Here is an 18,100-nt window from a genome sequence, read left to right on the forward strand (position 1 = left end):
TGTTTGCAGATTTCCGTTTATTTAAACAAGTTTTATTCAGGCCACTATAACAACTGAATATATGCTTGACTTCTGGGCAACACAAATTACATCATCTCCTTATCAAAAGTCTTCTGTTTGAATAACCGTTCATTTATTTAAACAAATGTTAGGAGTGTGGAGGATGAATGATTAACACTAACATAGCTTTTAGTTGTGGTGGGTAATGATGACTTTGAACAACTGAAGTATATATTTACAAGGGGGGAAAAATGAATTGAATTTGAAATTTGAAAATTTCATTTATTTCTTTATTTTCCATGTTGTTCCTATTCACTACTGTTGTTGATTACATTTTAATCGTTGATATGATTATTTGTTTGTCTGTAAAATGCCAATAAAGCTTACTGCAATGCATTGAATGACACTTTACAAAAAACAAATTACCAAGTGCTTTATTAAAAAGAAGAAACATGCATTGGTCAGTCAGGATTTTATCATTAATAAAACTAGACACAGTTTTAAACAAAACGTTTTCATTCGCAGTAAATTAAACAAATATTCTGATAAGGACGATGAGGAGCTGTGGATATGTGATTAAAACCAGTCCGATGACTTTTCCTCTCCTCTGATTGGTTGAGCCATGCATCGTTGCCCAATCACACCTTTGATTCACAATGCACACCTGGGGGACCGCATCACCAAAGAATCAATCCGCTGCCGGGCACCTACAGTCGATGCTAGTTCCTCCTCCGCTGTGACGGACACCCTGTCGCTGTTATCGATTGAACTCAATACATAACCGTGTTTATGATCGATTGGTATCGGGGTCTGTTCAGCGTGGTGATGTCACAAGGTGTTTGACGGCTGGAGGAGGATGAGGAGGAGCTAGCTGCTGCTGTTGGAGGAGGAGGAGGAGGTAACGGGAGCTCAACTTGCCCTCTCACACATGAGGAGCTCAGTCCGGGCTCTGCTGCTTCCTCCTCGGGAGAAAACCAGACGCAACACAAGGTACCGTGACCCCCCCACCACGTCTCTCTCATTGTGTTTACTGACGCACAGTCAGTCTGGAAGGTTGTCGTCAGCCCGCGAATGGCAGAAAGATGCCGATAGTTGTACTGACGTCCCTCACATGTCCGTCACATGCAGTTCCCGACGTTAGCATGCGCATCACCAGCATCATGGATGTGGTGCTCCGCTGCTCTAGCTAGCCCCGAGGAGCTAAATGCCGCTTTTCACAAGCTTCAAGATGGACACCGGTCACCAGTGTTAACTAGTGACAGCTTCCGAACACGGTTTAACCATCCGTGTTAGTCTAATGCTAATAAGGCTATTACTGCCGCCGGCGGCGCTAGTCAGTAACAGTGGTGATGTGGTGAGTGATCGTTCAGTCAGTATTAATACACGAGGTGGCCAAAGTATTTCGAAGAGTCCACGTCCCCCATCCAGCGTTAAAAGTAAAAGTTTGCCCGTTTCAACATGTCCATTTGTTCCAGTCCTAATGACGGTGGGATGAGTTGGGTAGGAGAAGTGGCTGAGTTGTGGGGATTATTATCTTTGATTTTACGGAGATGTCTTTTTTTTTTTTTAACTTGCGAGGGAGCACAACTGCAGCAGCCATGTTTGCTGTGAGGCACGCAGACCAGATGCTGGCCTGATTTCATTGGCTCCATAATAGGACAAAAGGCTCTTGAACCCGTGAAGACCACTCCTCCTGTCTCGCTGTGGGGATGCACCGACATTAATGTAATAGTGAAGACACACCTGACCACGTGGTTTGTGCAGGATAAAAGATTCGAAGAAAATCTGTTAAAACTTAACTTTGTAATTGTTGGAAAGAGGTCAGTAAGTTAAGAAATCAAATATCCGTCCCGCAAGTTTATTTAATTTTAAGTTGATTAATTCACTAACTGCCGTGCTTGTGTGTGTTTACATGTTTAACAGAGTTATACAATTGTGGCATTTTAAGGTCAAACTACGCCAGAGAAATAACTTAACACTCACAACTGCATATAGTCAAGTTGAGATCTGATGGCACATTTTCCAATCAACCCTCTCATAAATATGTCAAGGACCATTTTTTAAAAATCCTTAATTTACACTCAAGAAAGCTGCTCTGTAAGAACTTTGCAGTCAGGATGAAATGTATTTGTCATGGGATGGTTGCATTTCAGAAACACTGACGATGTAGTATTTAGCATTAAGTTTATTCCAGCAGGTGTATTGATATACAGGTGTATTTTACTAAGTCCCAAGTTCAACATTCCAAAAATATATTTTTGTTATCTGGCTTAACTGAATTTAACATTGTCCGTCCTGGATAACATGCACTGTGTTCACCTGGCTCAGTAAACACTTTAGTTTCTTATCAAGCTTCAAGCATGAAGCAAGCTTTGTGATTTAAAGTTAACCTAAAGACATTTAGTAAATATTCACATGAATATGATTGTTTTTTTCATTGAGTGAGGATTTTTGTTTAATGAGCAAACTGTTTTAAACAGAACCTCGGGTAACATCGTCTATTTCTGCTGCCAAAGCAAAGATAAATGGTTGATTAGGTCAATTAGACTGAAATATCCATTCAAACTGTAACATCACAATATTCTGCAAAAAACACATGTTTGGCTAATATCTAACACTGTAATTCATGAGCAGAAAAGGAGAGATTATCATATTTATTTCAACCTCACTGGTTGGCAGAGGCGTATTACCTTTTATTTGGTAAGTCCTACCTCGTCAGTTCCACGCCTCATGAACCGATTGACATGAACCAAGAATTTTGTTTTCAATGCTGTTTGGTAGCTGATATACAGGTGTGTACCAATGATAATCCTTGTTTTGTTGTTTTTTTACAGATTATCCCAGCAGGGATGTACGTCCAAGATTCAACAATGGCTTTTTGAGACCGGCAGAGAATTTGCCCTCCTGGGACACACACACACACCAACCTTTCTCTTTTCCTTGTTCCACTCCCTCTACTTGGATTCAACTGCCTGGAATCATTTGTTCCTCTTTACCACTCCCCCCATCACTGTCCTGTTACCTCCTCTGAGTCGAGGCTGAGGGCTGTAAATCAGGATGGTTGCCGAGGCAGACACGGGCTCTCAGAGCAGTGGTCTGCGGCTGAAGCAGGAGATTTCCCTCCTCCATGGGGTCTGTCTCATCGTGGGAAATATGATTGGTTCTGGCATCTTCGTCTCACCTAAGGTAGGATGCTCCACTTTGTTTAGCCGAACAATTTATTTGTCCTTTAAGATGAAAATAGTCGCTTGCTCTTGTGGTTTTTATTCTAAAAATGCATGCTATTATTCAGACACGAATAAATCAGAAATAAGTATTAATTGAATAATATTAAGGTTTTCTGTTGCAGTTGCAGTTTTTGCCTTGTCTAATTCTAATGCATTTTGCTGCTTGTTACCTTCTAGTTTCTTGTACATATAGTGTTATATATGCTACTGTATTTACTGTAGAAACTACCCTTATTTGTTATCACGCAGGGGGTTCTTCTATATACAGGCTCGTTTGGCCTGTCACTGGTAGTGTGGGCCATTGGAGGAATATTTTCCGTTTTTGGAGCGTTATGCTACGCTGAGCTTGGAACAACTATCCATAAATCTGGAGCTTCCTACGCCTACATCCTTGAGGCCTTTGGAGGCTTCTTAGCTTTTATTCGGTATGTAGTTGGTTTGCTTCTCCTGTCTGCGGACACTTTCATTTAAACATTGTGCTGCAAATAATACACAATAGAAACTTGTTGCTTGCTCAGCAGGTTCTTTGTTTTGAGTCAAACAAACATCAAGCATAGTTTGCACTTGATCGTGTTTAACTCTTATCTTTAGACATGTCAGGTTACTTGCTTGAAGTGTCAACTGATTATGACATTAGTGCAGGCAGACACTACATCATGGAAAACATTGACCTTTTACCAAAATGGCAGAAGACCATCAAGTTTAACATTATTCATTGTTGTTTTACTAAAATGTAACTAATATTGTACTCATGCCTCATAATGATAAATGTGTATCATACCTGTATAGACTGTGGACGTCATTGTTGATAGTGGAACCAGCCTGTCAGGCAGTGATAGCCCTGACCTTCTCCAACTACCTAGTCCAGCCTTTTTACCCAACGTGTTCAGCCCCCTACAATGCTGTCCGTCTCATCGCTGCTGCCATTATATGTAAGTCTCTACCTGTACTGCACACACTTGCATGCTTTATTTAAGCTGTGGACAGTAAGTGTTTACCCAACTGAGATGACCCGGGCGATCAGGGTATGTGTGGGTGTGTCTGTATGTATGTGTGCGTGTGTGTGTGGTGCATGTGTGCAGCAACAGTTCATCACGTTGGAGCTGTTGTATCCATAAAGTTTGGACACAATTTAAACAACCTCTTTTTTTCATCTCCTGCATGAACCACATAGTGATGTTAAAACATACCTTTTAACAATCAGCAGTACTTTAAATGGCACAATCCAACCCTTTGCACAAATGGTCTGTTCTCACCACTCGCTGGCAGCAAGGTCCATTAGAAAAGTATTGGCTGTGTACCAGTGTATCCAGACAAAGAAACTAAAATAGTATGCTTTTAGTTATTTAAATCAGCAATATCCAACTTTTCATTTTCTTTTTTTGTTGTTGAAATGTGCTGCAAATATATTTAAATGCAGAGAGGTGTCATTTTGAATGAGCTGCTGTTGACCTATTTATTGTTATTCATTGGCGTTTATGCAAAGAGCGTAACAGTAGTCAAACCTGTTTGGGATGAATGCATGAACGTTTCCCAGAGGATTAGATTAAGATGCAAGTCATCTAAGCTTTAATACATCTCTAGGGCAACTAAACAATGTTTGCCTGGCAACAATGCAGAGGTATCCTCCTCTAAACTGTTTAACTGAGATTCGCCCTTCTGACCAATCAGAGAATGCAAAAATCAGGTCAGTCTACTGCTTGTCTCACACAGTGACTTCCTGCTTGTATTTGCTGGAGTACAACTATCTAGTTGCCGAACAGGTTATCAAGCTCCTTATTCCTGCCTTAGCTGAGACAGTGTATGTTCTATGTATTTGATTGTATATCACTAAAACTTTTTCATATACATACATATACTGATTTGTCCGCAATGGACATTTTTTACTCCCTAATATGGGTATTGTCATTGGCCCAAAAAATCCATATCAGTCAGTCTTGTCAAAACCAGTGAAGAAAAGAACCTTAAGTTGACTGAAACATGAAGCATTTTAATAAATTTGTCATGATCAGAAAACACATTTTTTCTTCAAAAGTTCTTAACTTCACATTTAAATCCCTGCTCAGCTATTCTGCATTATTTATGTCCATCATCCAACATGAACACGGTAGAGTTTACATTGTTTAACCGCTGTGGTCTCTCTCCGTCAGGTCTCTTGACTTGTGTGAACTGCATGAAAGTGAAATGGGGCGCTATTCTTCAGGTCTTCTCCACCGTAGCCAAGGTTCTCGCTCTCATCGTCATCATCATCACTGGCATGGTTAAGCTGGCACAAGGTAGGAACGTCGTATTAATTACTGCTGCTGTGATTGAATATCAGCTTCTTATACACAATGCAAAGATAAATATTTCAAACACCTCTGATCCAATAATGGAGTAATTACCCATTTTTGGATCTGTGGCCAATAGTTTAAATCTAATATTGAATGAATGAGGTTAAAATGCTAAGCTAACATAGTTTATAATAGATCAATTATCTGTGTTTTAGTTATTCTCACACATTAGTTAATTAATAAACAAGTGACTTCTATTTGGCACTTGATTATGTCAAATGGGACATATGGATTTGTTCTTGTTTATTGCTAAGTTAGTTCTGGCAGGTATTGGCAGGAAACTGTATATGAAATGCAGGAAATACTTGAAGGCCAGTTAGGTTTTAAAAACTGCACTGGCTGTGTTGGGATTAATGCACCAACTCTTTGTTGTAGGTTTTGACCAGAACTTTGAGGACTCATTCAAAGGGTCCAAGCTGAACCCTGGCGACATGGCCTTGGCCTTTTATTCAGCGCTCTACTCCTACTCAGGCTGGGACACACTCAACTTCATCACAGAGGAAATCAAGAACCCCAAAAGGTATGAAGTGTGATGAAGAAGAAACCATCTCAAATCAAACAGGGTTGTTTTTCATTCCTGATGGACACTCTTTTGCATAACTACTGTGTATATATCTCAGTAGTGGCTTGTTTGCATCATAGCTATAAGTCGACAGATTGCTTTAAGTGAACATAAACCACTTTTTCATTTGTCCTTATAGGAATTTGCCCTTATCCATCGCTATTTCCATGCCTATTGTAACAGTGATCTACATCTTGACCAACGTAGCTTATTACGTCGTCATGGATGCAGACCAAGTGCTCAACAGTGAGGCTGTTGCCGTGGTGAGTATCTGAAGATCATTAACTTGGTGCAGTCCTCTGAGAGTGTGTGATACTAATATCTACCCATAAAGCTTATTAGTACATCACAGGACTCATCCAGATTGTCAACATCTGCTCAGTCTCCTAGCGACAGCAGGTTTTGATCTCCATCCTGTCGTCTGCTGTCATCTCTTTCAGTCTGGCTGGATGCCTCTGGCACTAGTATCTGGTTCAGTTCTCCCTATTAGTTATTTGTGACTGTAGCAGACAAGATGATGACAGGAACCTCATTTAGCTAAAGAGGTTAGCGCTCCACACAGGAACATGAGGAAGTTGATGATGTTATTAGTGCAATGGCAGAGGAAGAGTTGTATTGTCAGTGGTATTTGATATTATTCTATTAGAGGATTCAGTCTAATGGTTCCTTAACGTTCTGACAGTCAACACGCCATTGACTCTGTGCACTATTGAATTAAAGCAGCGCAATACAGCAATGGTTTATGTTTTTCTGACTAGATTTGTCAGATGTTGTTTAGTGACAAGGTCCAACCTTGTTCTCTGGGCATTGAGGAGACATAACACTAAAGTACCACATTGAAAAGAGGTCAGGAGATCAGACACATGCTGAAGGCCTCCTGGCCAAGACACAGGTTGAAGGCCTCTTTGAGCTCTTGGTGGTGGGAGACGAACCCAGTCTCAGATTTGTGGCTCTGATGTCATTTTGGCAGTTCCACAAGCAGAGATAATATATAGTGTTGCAGTTTTTCCCCTAGAACTTTTTTATTATATTATATATCTTAATATGTATTTAAATGGGTTAAACACTAAAGGCTTTTGATCTTACCTGTTAATGAGCAATAAACACTTGAATGTCTCTACAGACATTTGCAGATGAGGTGCTGGGCTGGGGTCGCTGGTTGATCCCTCTGGCTGTGGCCATTTCCTGCTACGGAGGTCTCAACTCCTCCATCATCGCTGCCTCCAGGTCCGTCAACACATCCGTCTTAAAAGCCTGTTTCTGCCAAAGTAATGTTTTGAATGTTAAAATGTCTGAATAGTCGATAACATCTTTTCTCACCCTTGCTCCATTTGTTTTCTCCTGCAGGTTGTTTTTTGTTGGTTCCAGAGAAGGCCACCTACCTAACGTCCTGTGTATGATCCACATTAAGCGTTTCACTCCAATTCCTGCCCTGCTTTTCAATGTGAGTACTTTAGTGTATTTTGAAATTAAACCGTGTATTTGGTTGTTTTGGTCTCATCTGTAAGCCTGCCCCGTAGGATGCCGTGTCGTTTATTACCAAACTCAATATTGTTTTGTATGGGTCTGTTCTTCTGTTCCCAGGGTGGCATGTCTCTGTTGTATCTCTCGGTGCCTGATGTGTTCCAGTTGATTAACTACTTCAGTTTTAACTACTGGTTGTTCATCGGTCTCTCAATTGCCAGCCTGATATATCTTCGCTTCAAAGCTCCTGATCTGCCTCGACCTGTTAAGGTAGATGCAGCATGACTATAGACATGGCTTTCAGTTTGAATCAGTGTGGTATGGAACATGCTGAGACATGAAGTTTATTAGAAAGATGTGCTTTATGTCTATGAAAACTTTTCACATCTTAAAACCTGATTTAACTGTCATAGTTTCATCTTTTTATTCCTACTTTTTGTCATCTTTGTGGAAAGACAAAGCCCATTCCTCTGCCAAGACCTATCTATCCCCTTGTGAAATCACATTTATATCAGCTGGATCCAGGTTTTTGTTTTAATCCACACCAGATTTCAAACACATTTGAAACATTAATCCCCTCATCCCTATCTGCCCCAAATTGTATTTAATAGTGTCTTTCTTGTGGAAAGCCGTTTGGTAGTTGTTGCCTAATCCTGCTGATGAACATACAAAACAACGGACAGTGGAGAAAACATACAATTCTCGGGGATGTAACTACTTACAGGAGACAACAAATTAAAAGAAGGAACTACATTGTCTTACTAAGGTAGCACCTAGAACTGCTTCAGTGCACCTTGGTATTCATTCTGCATGCCTCAGATGCAACAATTATATACAGAATATGATTTGACTAGTAAATCATTAGCAAAATATTTCGCACTTACTCCAGTGCCAGTTCTCAAATGAATGCAGTAGCCACACCCACTTCTTTAACTGAGCCGAACAACTTCAATGTTGTTAATCATAAATTGTCATGTGAATATGATTAACACTAAGAAACATTAGAGATTTAGCTTAAAATATCAATCACATGTTAAGCTATAATGTTCATTTGAAATATGTTCAGAAACTATGTCGACCTCAGTCTGCGAAGGCTCTAGACACAGCACAAATGCCTCTTGAGGCTAACGGTGCCGTTTGATGACATCTTCCCTGACCTCGATCAATCTATAGTATAGATTCTCATCATATCATCAAAAAACATTTATTAGAGCCACTATTAAATCACCAGAAGGTTTATGGTTTTAAACTAACGATATTGATATTTGTTTCTTTTATTTAATCTTCCTACTTTTCTCCCTCCCTTCATCATCGCCCTCCTCTCCTGACTTCACTTCTGCAGCTGTCCCTGTTCTTCCCGATCGTTTACTGCCTGTGCAGCGTCTTCCTGGTGGTGGTGCCTCTCTACAGCGACACCATCAACTCTCTTGTAGGAATTGCTGTGGCGCTGTCCGGAGTACCAGTCTACTTCCTATGCATCCACTTGCCACCCTCCTCCAGACCAGCCTTCTTAACAAATATACTCGGTAAGAGGCTTTGAATGAGACTGAGTTGCGTGTCCAGTGGTTTTGTTCTGTCCAGCATAGTTGTCATGTTTGTTTTGGAGAGACCAAAATCACTTAATATTCTCTAATGTATTTTATTTTGCTACATTATTTTATTACAGAATTCATGAACCTTAATCCATCTATCCAGAGACCCATGGGTGCCATCATGTCTATTTTTCAATTCATTATAATTCTATCACTTTATGCACAAACAGTTTTGTAAAACCAGACAATTTATAAGTGACATCTATGAAAGAATACATGGCAGGTAACCCCTCGAAAAACTGGTCACTGAGGGTGGGAATTTATTTTGGTTGCATAATGAACTCAAATATACTTAGACAATAGGCCAATTTTTAAGCCGGGCCAATCTAAGCAGAATTGAAATTCCTCAAGGGATTGAACAAGAGGCCTCACTGTGTATTTTATATTTGAAACATAATAAGTACATAAGCACAAAGTTATCGTATAAGTAAGTTCAACAAGTTTTTGTATGAATGAATATCATTGTGTGATGATATTACGTATAACTTTTCAAAAGTAGCTTACTAGTCTTAAGTCTTATATACACCAGCTACTGTACACATGTAAAAAAAATCAACTCTTGACTCAAAAGAGGGATTGAGATCAGTGTTTGAAAGTTCTCTGTACTGCTGAGAAAACATACTGTACAGGGTTCTGTAGTACAAAGATATGTATTCGTACAGTAAGTGTGAAACCCCTGTAGATGAGGTAAACCCCTCCCACTTCTATTGACCCTAAGATAAAACCATTAATGCTTTATCTAAAATGTATTTGTTCACAGTATTTTCTCCTGTTTTCCCTGATGAAATTGATTTTTTTTTTTCTTTCCTCCGTCACTTCAGACAGGAGCTCTCTGGTCACCCAAAAACTGTGCTTGTGTTGTGCGGCCTCCAGTGACATTGATCTGGATAACGTTGACCCAGAAAAGATCGAGTGACGGACCGACAAAGTTCTCTAAATGTGGAAGAAATGGGAGGATGAGTGAAAGACGGAAGCTGCAGACAATCAGAATTTGGATGTGTATGGTTGGATCGATTTTTAAAGTAAAAAATGCACACATTAGTTCAACACACCTCAATCCCTGCTCTCTCTTTCTCTCACTCTCTCTCTCTCATGGCACTGCCCAGATTAACTCACTTAAGAGCACATTCACATGGTGGCGCACAATGAAGTGTTGGTTCTACGATTCCATCCTCACATGCTCAAACACTGCAACTCACAAGCACATGAGCTGAAAGCCTTACGGTGACACTGAAACACAAAAGAAATAATAATCCGGTCCACAGTGACTTGACTCAGCAGAAAGGGCTGAGCTGATTGATTCAATAATAGGAGAAAGTTATAGACAATACACTGGTGGGGAAAAAACATTGTGTTCATGCCTTGCATGTTAATGAAGCTGGTGACCCCTCGTCACAGTTTGGAAATGTCAGTAGGTTGTTTCATTCTTCCGTCTTTTTTTAAGAACCTTAAGGTCATAAAATTCCTCAGTCCCTGAAAGAAAGAAGCCTTGTTTCCAGATGTATAATTACATACGTGTGAAGTTAAACTAACGCACGACAGACAGAAGGTGAATTTAGAAAGTGCTATGAATGGCGACAATTTTGCACATTTTCTCTTTGTTGTATAATTACCGTGTTTATAGAAAGCTTTATTCGTATCTTTGAACTGAACTAAAGGACCAAATGAACACGTGTCGAGGTTTTGTAGGAATTAGCGAAGAAAAGAGATTAAATACAAAAGTGCTGTTATTTCTGTCAGTCAGTTTAAGCCAGGTGAGTCTGTTGACTCTTGGTTTTATTTAAAGAGGGGTAATCCTACATGATCATAGCTCTGTCAACATGAACGTCCTTCCTGTGAACTCTTTTTTTCTCTCTTCAGCAAAATCCTTTGTTTGCATCTTCAGGGCTGTGTTTGATGTCTGGGGCCTCCTAGTGGCCTCAAGCAGCAATGTCCCAGGTGTCACTCATAAGTTTATATTTGTTTTGTGTATGTTGCTCCTGTTGTTTATCACCTCATTCTCTCAAATGTTACTGAAATCAAATGGGCTTTAAAAGTCAAAGGTCACGTGAACTGATTGATTGTGTGTTTGTTCCATGGGGACGTCTGTGTTGATAGAAACCTCAGGATCGACCATGCTGGTGTGCACACGCTGTTGCAGATTTTTATTCTTACTCGCTCTTGTCTTAAGAATTAGTATTACAGTTAAGATATATAACCCAATATTGTCTAGATCACCAACTTGAACCATTTATTCCACGGTACGTAACTAAAAGTGTGTTGAGCCTAGTGAGAACATTGTAGCTTTAGTTTGGGCCACAGGCAGAGACGAGCTGAACTTTGGTGTTAGCGTTGTTCTCTCGTCCTTAGTGACTGTACGTGCCTTCTGTAAACGTGGTCAGAAAAAGGCCTGCTCTGCTTTTGATATCGTAACGTACTTTACCGTGAGCACAGTCATACTGACACACGTTGCTGTAGGAGTTGCCAAACATTCCTCAGGATATATTTTTTCCTGTTTTCAGCCCAAGTGGCTTCTTGAACCAGATGTTGTCGTTGAGGTCAGTGAACTTTCAGCTGGAAATAATCAGGGCTCAGCTTAAATTTATTTAGTGTCTTCTCATAAGCACCTTCATAACACCAGCCAACAGAAGAACACGTGTATATCTGTAATGTTGCTTTCTCTGGAGTCGATATGTAAACCAAACCAGCCAGTTGTGTGTGTGTGTGTGTGTGTGTGTGTGTGTGTGTGTGTGTGTGTGTGTGTGTGTGTGTGTGTGTGTGTGTGTGTGTGTGTGTGTGTGTGTGTGTGTGTGTGTGTGTGTGTGTGTGTGTGTGTGTGTGTGTGTGTGTGTGTCATTTGCCATATATCTGGAGTAAAGAATATTTCTATGTATCATCATGTTATGAACTGTTCTATACACAAATTTGTGTTTTCTGATCAGGTTCATTTCTGTGTTTGATTGTTTTTATTTATTATATTCTGGACCTTAATATAAAACAAGAAACCGAGGCAGGAATGTGACGTATGTTTTTATCTGAATAAAGACAAGTACATAATGTGCATTACAAACACTTGAGTGACTTTGTCGTCTGTATGAACGTAGCACAAATGTTTGCAGCCTTTGTGTTTGCACTGAGCAGCTGACTGCCACTAGAGGTCGTTGTCTCCTCCTGCAACTTAACCCTGTCAAATCTCTGCAGCTTGATCTGTTTCTGTTAATTTAGATAAAGAAATCTTTAAAAACCACATTGAAGCCACCAGCCTCTCCAGTCTGCTGCTGCTGAAAAATTGTGTTCAATATAAACATAATGTGCTTCTGTATTTTCACTCACTTTGATCAACAGTTAGTTTGATAAAGTGCATCAAACAGTAAATGATGTGTAACTGTATATCATTGTCCAGTGTAGCCCTGTTGACATTCACAAAAGATGAGTGATCAAAATGACTAACCCCTGACCAATAGTAACTTTCTAAATTTAAATGAATGGTTGCTAAGACTACTGCAAATCGATGTGAGTTGAAATGCTGACACAGCTCATCAGAATAATTTGGAATTTGAAACACTGATATGTTTGATATGTTCGACGAGATGATTTGAAACATTGACTTCTTCACTAGGATCTAGCAACGGGCATCAATCACAAGTGCAGCGATAAAACATGTTCGAACAAACAGACGAAAACATACGGAGAAAACTTCTTGGATCTCTAGTTGTGGATTTCTTTTTACAAACTACCACAAAGAGAAATCGTCACATACGCATTTTTATATATTCATAATAACCAGTTCAGTGTAGATATTACATATATAACTCATTCTGTGCTTTTGTAGAAAATGTTTTAGTCTTATGTTCACTTTGAGTTGAGGGTCGAGGTTTAGAAATCTCCTGTTATTGTTTTCTTCATTGCTTTCTGTGTTTTGGTATTTTGGGGTTTCCACACACACAGAACCTGTCAATGGCGTCTATAACTGACCATCCACCTCCTGTCTATCCACCCACCTTGGCTCCCCGGGGGCACGGTGCAGCAGACGCATCACATTTCACCTGGGTGTGCACTCTGAGCCTCACATGCTACCCACTGATAGGTGCTCCTTCCTGGAGAGAGGCCTGACTCTGTCCTGGGTACAAGGACAGAGGGAGTTGGGTTCCACTGACTCATGCATTAAAGATAAAGCAGTGGAGGGTGAGTGTAGCCGAGGAACCACAACAGCTACTGTAACAGCTCTCTCCCAGCGAGCGGAGTGTGATCTGTAAAAGGTCCAGGCTGCTGGGGTGTGTGCTCTGCACCTCTGATGCTCTGCAGGGAGTATCTGTCCTGGGGACGGACAGAAGAGGTGATGGGCGAGTGGCCGTCGCACGCTGGCACCTGCTCGGCATCATGGAGCTACAACGACGCCTGAACTGGATACGGCACCGACCCTGGAGGCCCCATGTCTACCACCGGGAGTTCAAGCGTAAGTGCAGCCGTCATCAGCTGTAAATAAATCCAGAGCGTTGATGTCTTCAGCTTTATTAGTTGCTTTTCTCCGTTCTCATATTTGAAGCCCCTTTCAAAATGTCCTTTTAATTGTCTAAGTGCTGCTGTGAACCTGAGAAGCTCAGCAAAGTCACCGCTGTGTTATCAAGTGACGTATTAGTGACTCAGACAAACTGTGTCCTGCTTTGAGAAAATCCTCATGTGCTTCTTGCAGAAAACACATTTATCTACTGTTTCAAAAGGTGTTTGATGGTTTAAAGTAAATGTTCTGCAGGTTTTAAATGAGTCAGGTGACTCTGAGGTGTCAGATAAGACGCATGTTTAATGAGACATCTTGGAGTAAAATGTATGCATCAGGCTACTGGCAGATTTGTGACACAAACTCCTAGCACCTAAAGCTTGTTGGCTTTTGTTGCAGAATCCCATCAGCAACAAGTTTTGACTCGCACATGGACGGATTATGAGACAACAGGTCCCTGGGGACAGACTCGCAAAAGGCCCCTCACATGTCCATATATAGAAACACAAAACAACTACATATGTGTGTATCTCTAGTTTTTCTTTAGCTCACCGTTATCAAAGAGGTTATTTTTTTCACCCCTGTCCGTTCGTTTGTTTGTGAGTAATATTACTAAAAAACTACTCGATGCATCACCTGGTGGAAGCGTGTGATATCCAGATCAGAGTCGAGAGAGGACATTTTTCTCCATTTTCGTTGATTTCACAGAGATTAATTCATGGATCTTGATGGAAAAATTAGGAATATTGAGGGAACTGTGGGGATTTGCAACTTGGTGCGGATCCAAATAAAAATCTACATCAAATGAATTTAAATGTGGTTTCATCAGGGAACTGTTGGGCCTTGGTGGAGGTTTGCACTCCACTGAGAGCCATTGTGGGTTTTATATGCAGGATTATTGTCATTTTTTGTCTATATATTCCATTTTTTTATGTCTGGTACGCATATGGTCTGTTAGTTTTGACATCTTTGTGGTCAATTTGATTCTCTATCATCATTTTTGCTTCACTCATGCTGTGTCATTGTTTTGTGTCTCTGTCGTTGGTTGTTTTGTGTCTCTGGTTGTTTTGTGTCTCTGGTTGTTTTAGGCCTCTGCAGTTGTTTCCGACTTGTTCCGTTGATTGTGCATGATAAGATTACAACACTTTGTTCTGGTGTCACTCACCAACTGTAATTTCCTGACATTTCCTGTCCCTATTTAAGATTGTGGCTGACTGACTCACATGAACTAAAGTCACGTGCACAGGAAACATGTGCAGTGTAACATGCATAAAACTACAGCACATTAGTGGATCGATAGAAACTGAGTGCACATCATCAACTGTTCTACTACAACTTCGTCCTCATACCCACATCCTGCTTGAGGAACTTTATCTTCCTCCTGGGAATCAGTAAAAAGTCTTCTAATGCATCGACTGCACATCTTGCACAAAGAGTAAACGCTGTGTCCTGTGGTTGTTTGTCCGGAGAGTGCATGTATAAGTGTGCACGTTGGACTAGGTAACTGTTTACTCAGCAGTGAATAGTCATAACCTTGGGGTAGGTGATCATTAGAGTTTTCATGACAAGGAAAATACTTAAAATGCTGATGCGTCTAAAAGACAAGTCCTGCAAAAGAACTCAGTTTGTCTGTAAGCTATTTGAACTGATGTGGTTTAATGGAGGCAGCGAAAAACCAGCAGTTTCACAGACCTCGAGAAATTATGTAAGAATGAGTTGAAATTGAAAAATCTAAATCAGGGCTAAGATATTCTGCTGCACTGGATGATGCATTATTTAATATTTTCTCCTCGCCGCTCCCAAATACCTTAAAATAAACTCCTGTTGTCACCTCTGGTGCTCAGGATATTTCCTCTGCCTTTTCAAACATGCAACATGGACAAAGACACGATGACTATTTGACTTCCGCTGTTATTAAAGTTCACGTTGAATAAGCCTCGTCTCCTTTCTTTCATTTCTTACTCAAAGTTCTTGAATATTCTTCTTGATTTATCTGCTGGTGCTTCCAAACATATCAGTGATTTCTTACCATTTCTAAAGTTTCAAAATTCTCCTGATGACTCCAGTTTGTATTTCTAATTATATTTTATCTCACACATGCTGTAACCTTGGCAACCACTCACTTAAATATAGAAAGCTATTCATATCTGAGTATCTTTCAGAGATGAGGCACTTTGATGGTTGTCTTTTGTTTTGGCCTTCAGGGCAACAACAAACTCTGGTGGTTGTTATTTACTGGAGAATGAAATATACTGTCACATAGTGTGTAGCATATCAGGCTGTATTTATTATTTATTGGACACAGATAGGGAATCAATTAGAACTTAAAATCTATAATTGAAAATGTTCTTACACATACCAGTTTAACTTTGATCAGTAGAATCTCATTTACCTCTTTGTCATGCAGACTAGATTTACAGTGCACATGAATCTACCTTTGCTAAATTATCACTTCTTCTTGACTCTGAAGGCATGAATGGGGATTGAACCCATGATTTTTGGTTTACGAGACCAACGCCTTACCACTTGGCCACCATGCCCACGTTAAAGTCTTCATTGAAACACATTCAAAGCGTTAAAGTATTTCCATATTCTACAATTCTTTACAATTCCTCTCTGCAAAACTTTAAATGTCAATATTGTTGTGTCTATTTCTATGCTTACTAACCCTTTGTGTTCCCAGTAACCACCAGCAGGGGGCCTCCACACTGTGATAATATAATTTACTGCTCACCACAGACACACACAGCACATAAACATGCTCAGAGGGAAGTGAAGCAAGAACACAATTCCTCTTAACAATGTTGAAGTGCAGCTAAAGTGATAAAAAAAACCCCATCTCTCTTCCTCCTCAAGATTTTCATTCATCCTTCCTGTTTTCCGTCTGAGGCCAAGACGGGACTCGGAGCATCTTCCATCTGATTTCATGAGACGTGTCTGAAGGAAGAGGAGTTCTCACTTTTATCCCATGAGAATGAGAAGATGAAAAGTCTCTCGCTCGTGATGATATATGTATTTTTATGACTTCAACCTTAATGGAGGTGATTGAAATGAACCACTTTCATCAGATGGTGTTGTACACTTTCTGTGACCTGTCTGACTCCTGCTCATTTCTCTTCTCCTCCACTCTGTTGTTGTCTGCACCTCTCCCTCCCTCACCTCTGCCCTCCCTGCATTTGCTTTATTGCTTTATTCTCTCTTTCTCGTGTCAGCCTCTCCTCTCACTTATCGTCTCCCCGCCCTGTGACCTCCCCCACATCTCCCACTCCCCTTATTGTATCCATCCTCCCTCCCTCCCTCCTCCCATCAGATCTTCATTATCCACCTTCCTGCTCCCTGTCTTCTCTCCTCCCATATCTTCTCCTCTCCTTCTCCTTTACTCTCTTCTCGCCTCCTCTCTAGATTCCTCTGTCCTATCCCTTCATTTTCTCCCCCTTCCTCTCCCTTCCCTCCTCTCCTCTTGACCTCTCTCACCTCCTCTCCTCTAGTTTCCTTTCGCCTTCTCTTTCTTCGTCTCATCTCCTCTCCTCTCCTCTCCTCTAGTTCCTCTCCCTACTCCTCTCCTGTCACTCTCTCTCACTTCCTCTCCTCTCATTTAGCATCCTCTCCTCTCCTCTCCTTTCCTCTCCAATCAGATTTATAATGGTGCTCACTCTCTGGAAAATCTTCCCACTCCATAGCAACGCGCCTCCTCACTCCTGCAGCCCCACTGATGCAGGAGGCAGTGTTGGGATGTAAAACTACATCAGAGGAGATTACACATTGCCTCGGCTCATTTTCCACTTGTCATCTGTAGCTGGAAATGATACTCCCTCAGCGCTCAGCCGTTCTTCCTCCCCTTCTATATTCTCCTTTCTTCTAATTTCTGTCACACACTTTTCTCTCTCTCTCTCTCTCTCTCTCTCTCTCTCTCTCTCTCTCTCTCTCTCTCTCTCTCTCTCTCTCTCTCTCTACTCTCTCCTGCTTATCAACGCGTTTCCCCCGTCCCTCCCCCTCGCCGGGAAAACAATTCAATTCACGAGTTTTCAGGGCACATGTGATGGAGGAATCAAGCCGGCCCTTTCTCTGTAATTTCACGCAATAAATTCAACAAGCAAGGCTGCTGCGTGGGCAGCTTATGAACACAGAGAACAACTAATGGAAAGAGAGTAAGACAGGGAGAGGGAAAGGGGGGGGGGACAAAATAAATTGCTGCCTGCATATCCCAACAGCTGTAGCTTACATTTCCACTTGTGTTTGACAGCACGTCTTCGTATGCAAGTACCTTCAATCACAACACTTACCTACTATTACAAGTGTGCTGTACCGACAAAAACAAATACAAGAGTAAAAATCAGTCAGTTCATCTGAATTACATTTAATTCCAGTCTTATCCAACTTGGCCGTTTGCTCAGACTCTGAGACACAGACTGTAAATAAAGATGGATGACGCGTCTCCATTTCCT

The 18,100-nt window shown here is 40.8% G+C and overlaps 1 protein-coding gene and 1 non-coding gene across 2 annotated transcripts; one reads left to right on the forward strand and one right to left on the reverse strand.

Annotated features, from left to right (window-relative positions):
• Nucleotides 1–683: 683 nt before the first annotated feature.
• si:dkeyp-120h9.1 (Y+L amino acid transporter 2-like) lies at nucleotides 684–12,227 on the forward strand. The gene is made up of 12 exons (XM_035183407.2): nucleotides 684–990; nucleotides 2,835–3,186; nucleotides 3,477–3,652; nucleotides 4,017–4,159; nucleotides 5,378–5,503; nucleotides 5,936–6,080; nucleotides 6,262–6,385; nucleotides 7,246–7,349; nucleotides 7,470–7,566; nucleotides 7,707–7,856; nucleotides 8,929–9,112; nucleotides 10,000–12,227. The coding sequence occupies exons 2-12, from the start codon at nucleotides 3,058–3,060 to the stop codon at nucleotides 10,092–10,094; spliced, it is 1,473 nt and encodes a 490-aa protein (XP_035039298.2). The 5' UTR covers nucleotides 684–990; nucleotides 2,835–3,057; the 3' UTR covers nucleotides 10,095–12,227.
• A 3,896-nt stretch (nucleotides 12,228–16,123) lies between these two features.
• On the reverse strand, nucleotides 16,124–16,195 carry trnat-cgu. Its single transcript has one exon. It is a non-coding gene; the product is annotated as a tRNA-Thr (tRNA).
• Nucleotides 16,196–18,100: the final 1,905 nt, after the last annotated feature.

The sequence above is a fragment of the Hippoglossus stenolepis genome, chromosome 17, assembly GCF_022539355.2.
Source record: "Hippoglossus stenolepis isolate QCI-W04-F060 chromosome 17, HSTE1.2, whole genome shotgun sequence".
NCBI classification, from domain to species: Eukaryota; Metazoa; Chordata; class Actinopteri; order Pleuronectiformes; family Pleuronectidae; genus Hippoglossus; species Hippoglossus stenolepis.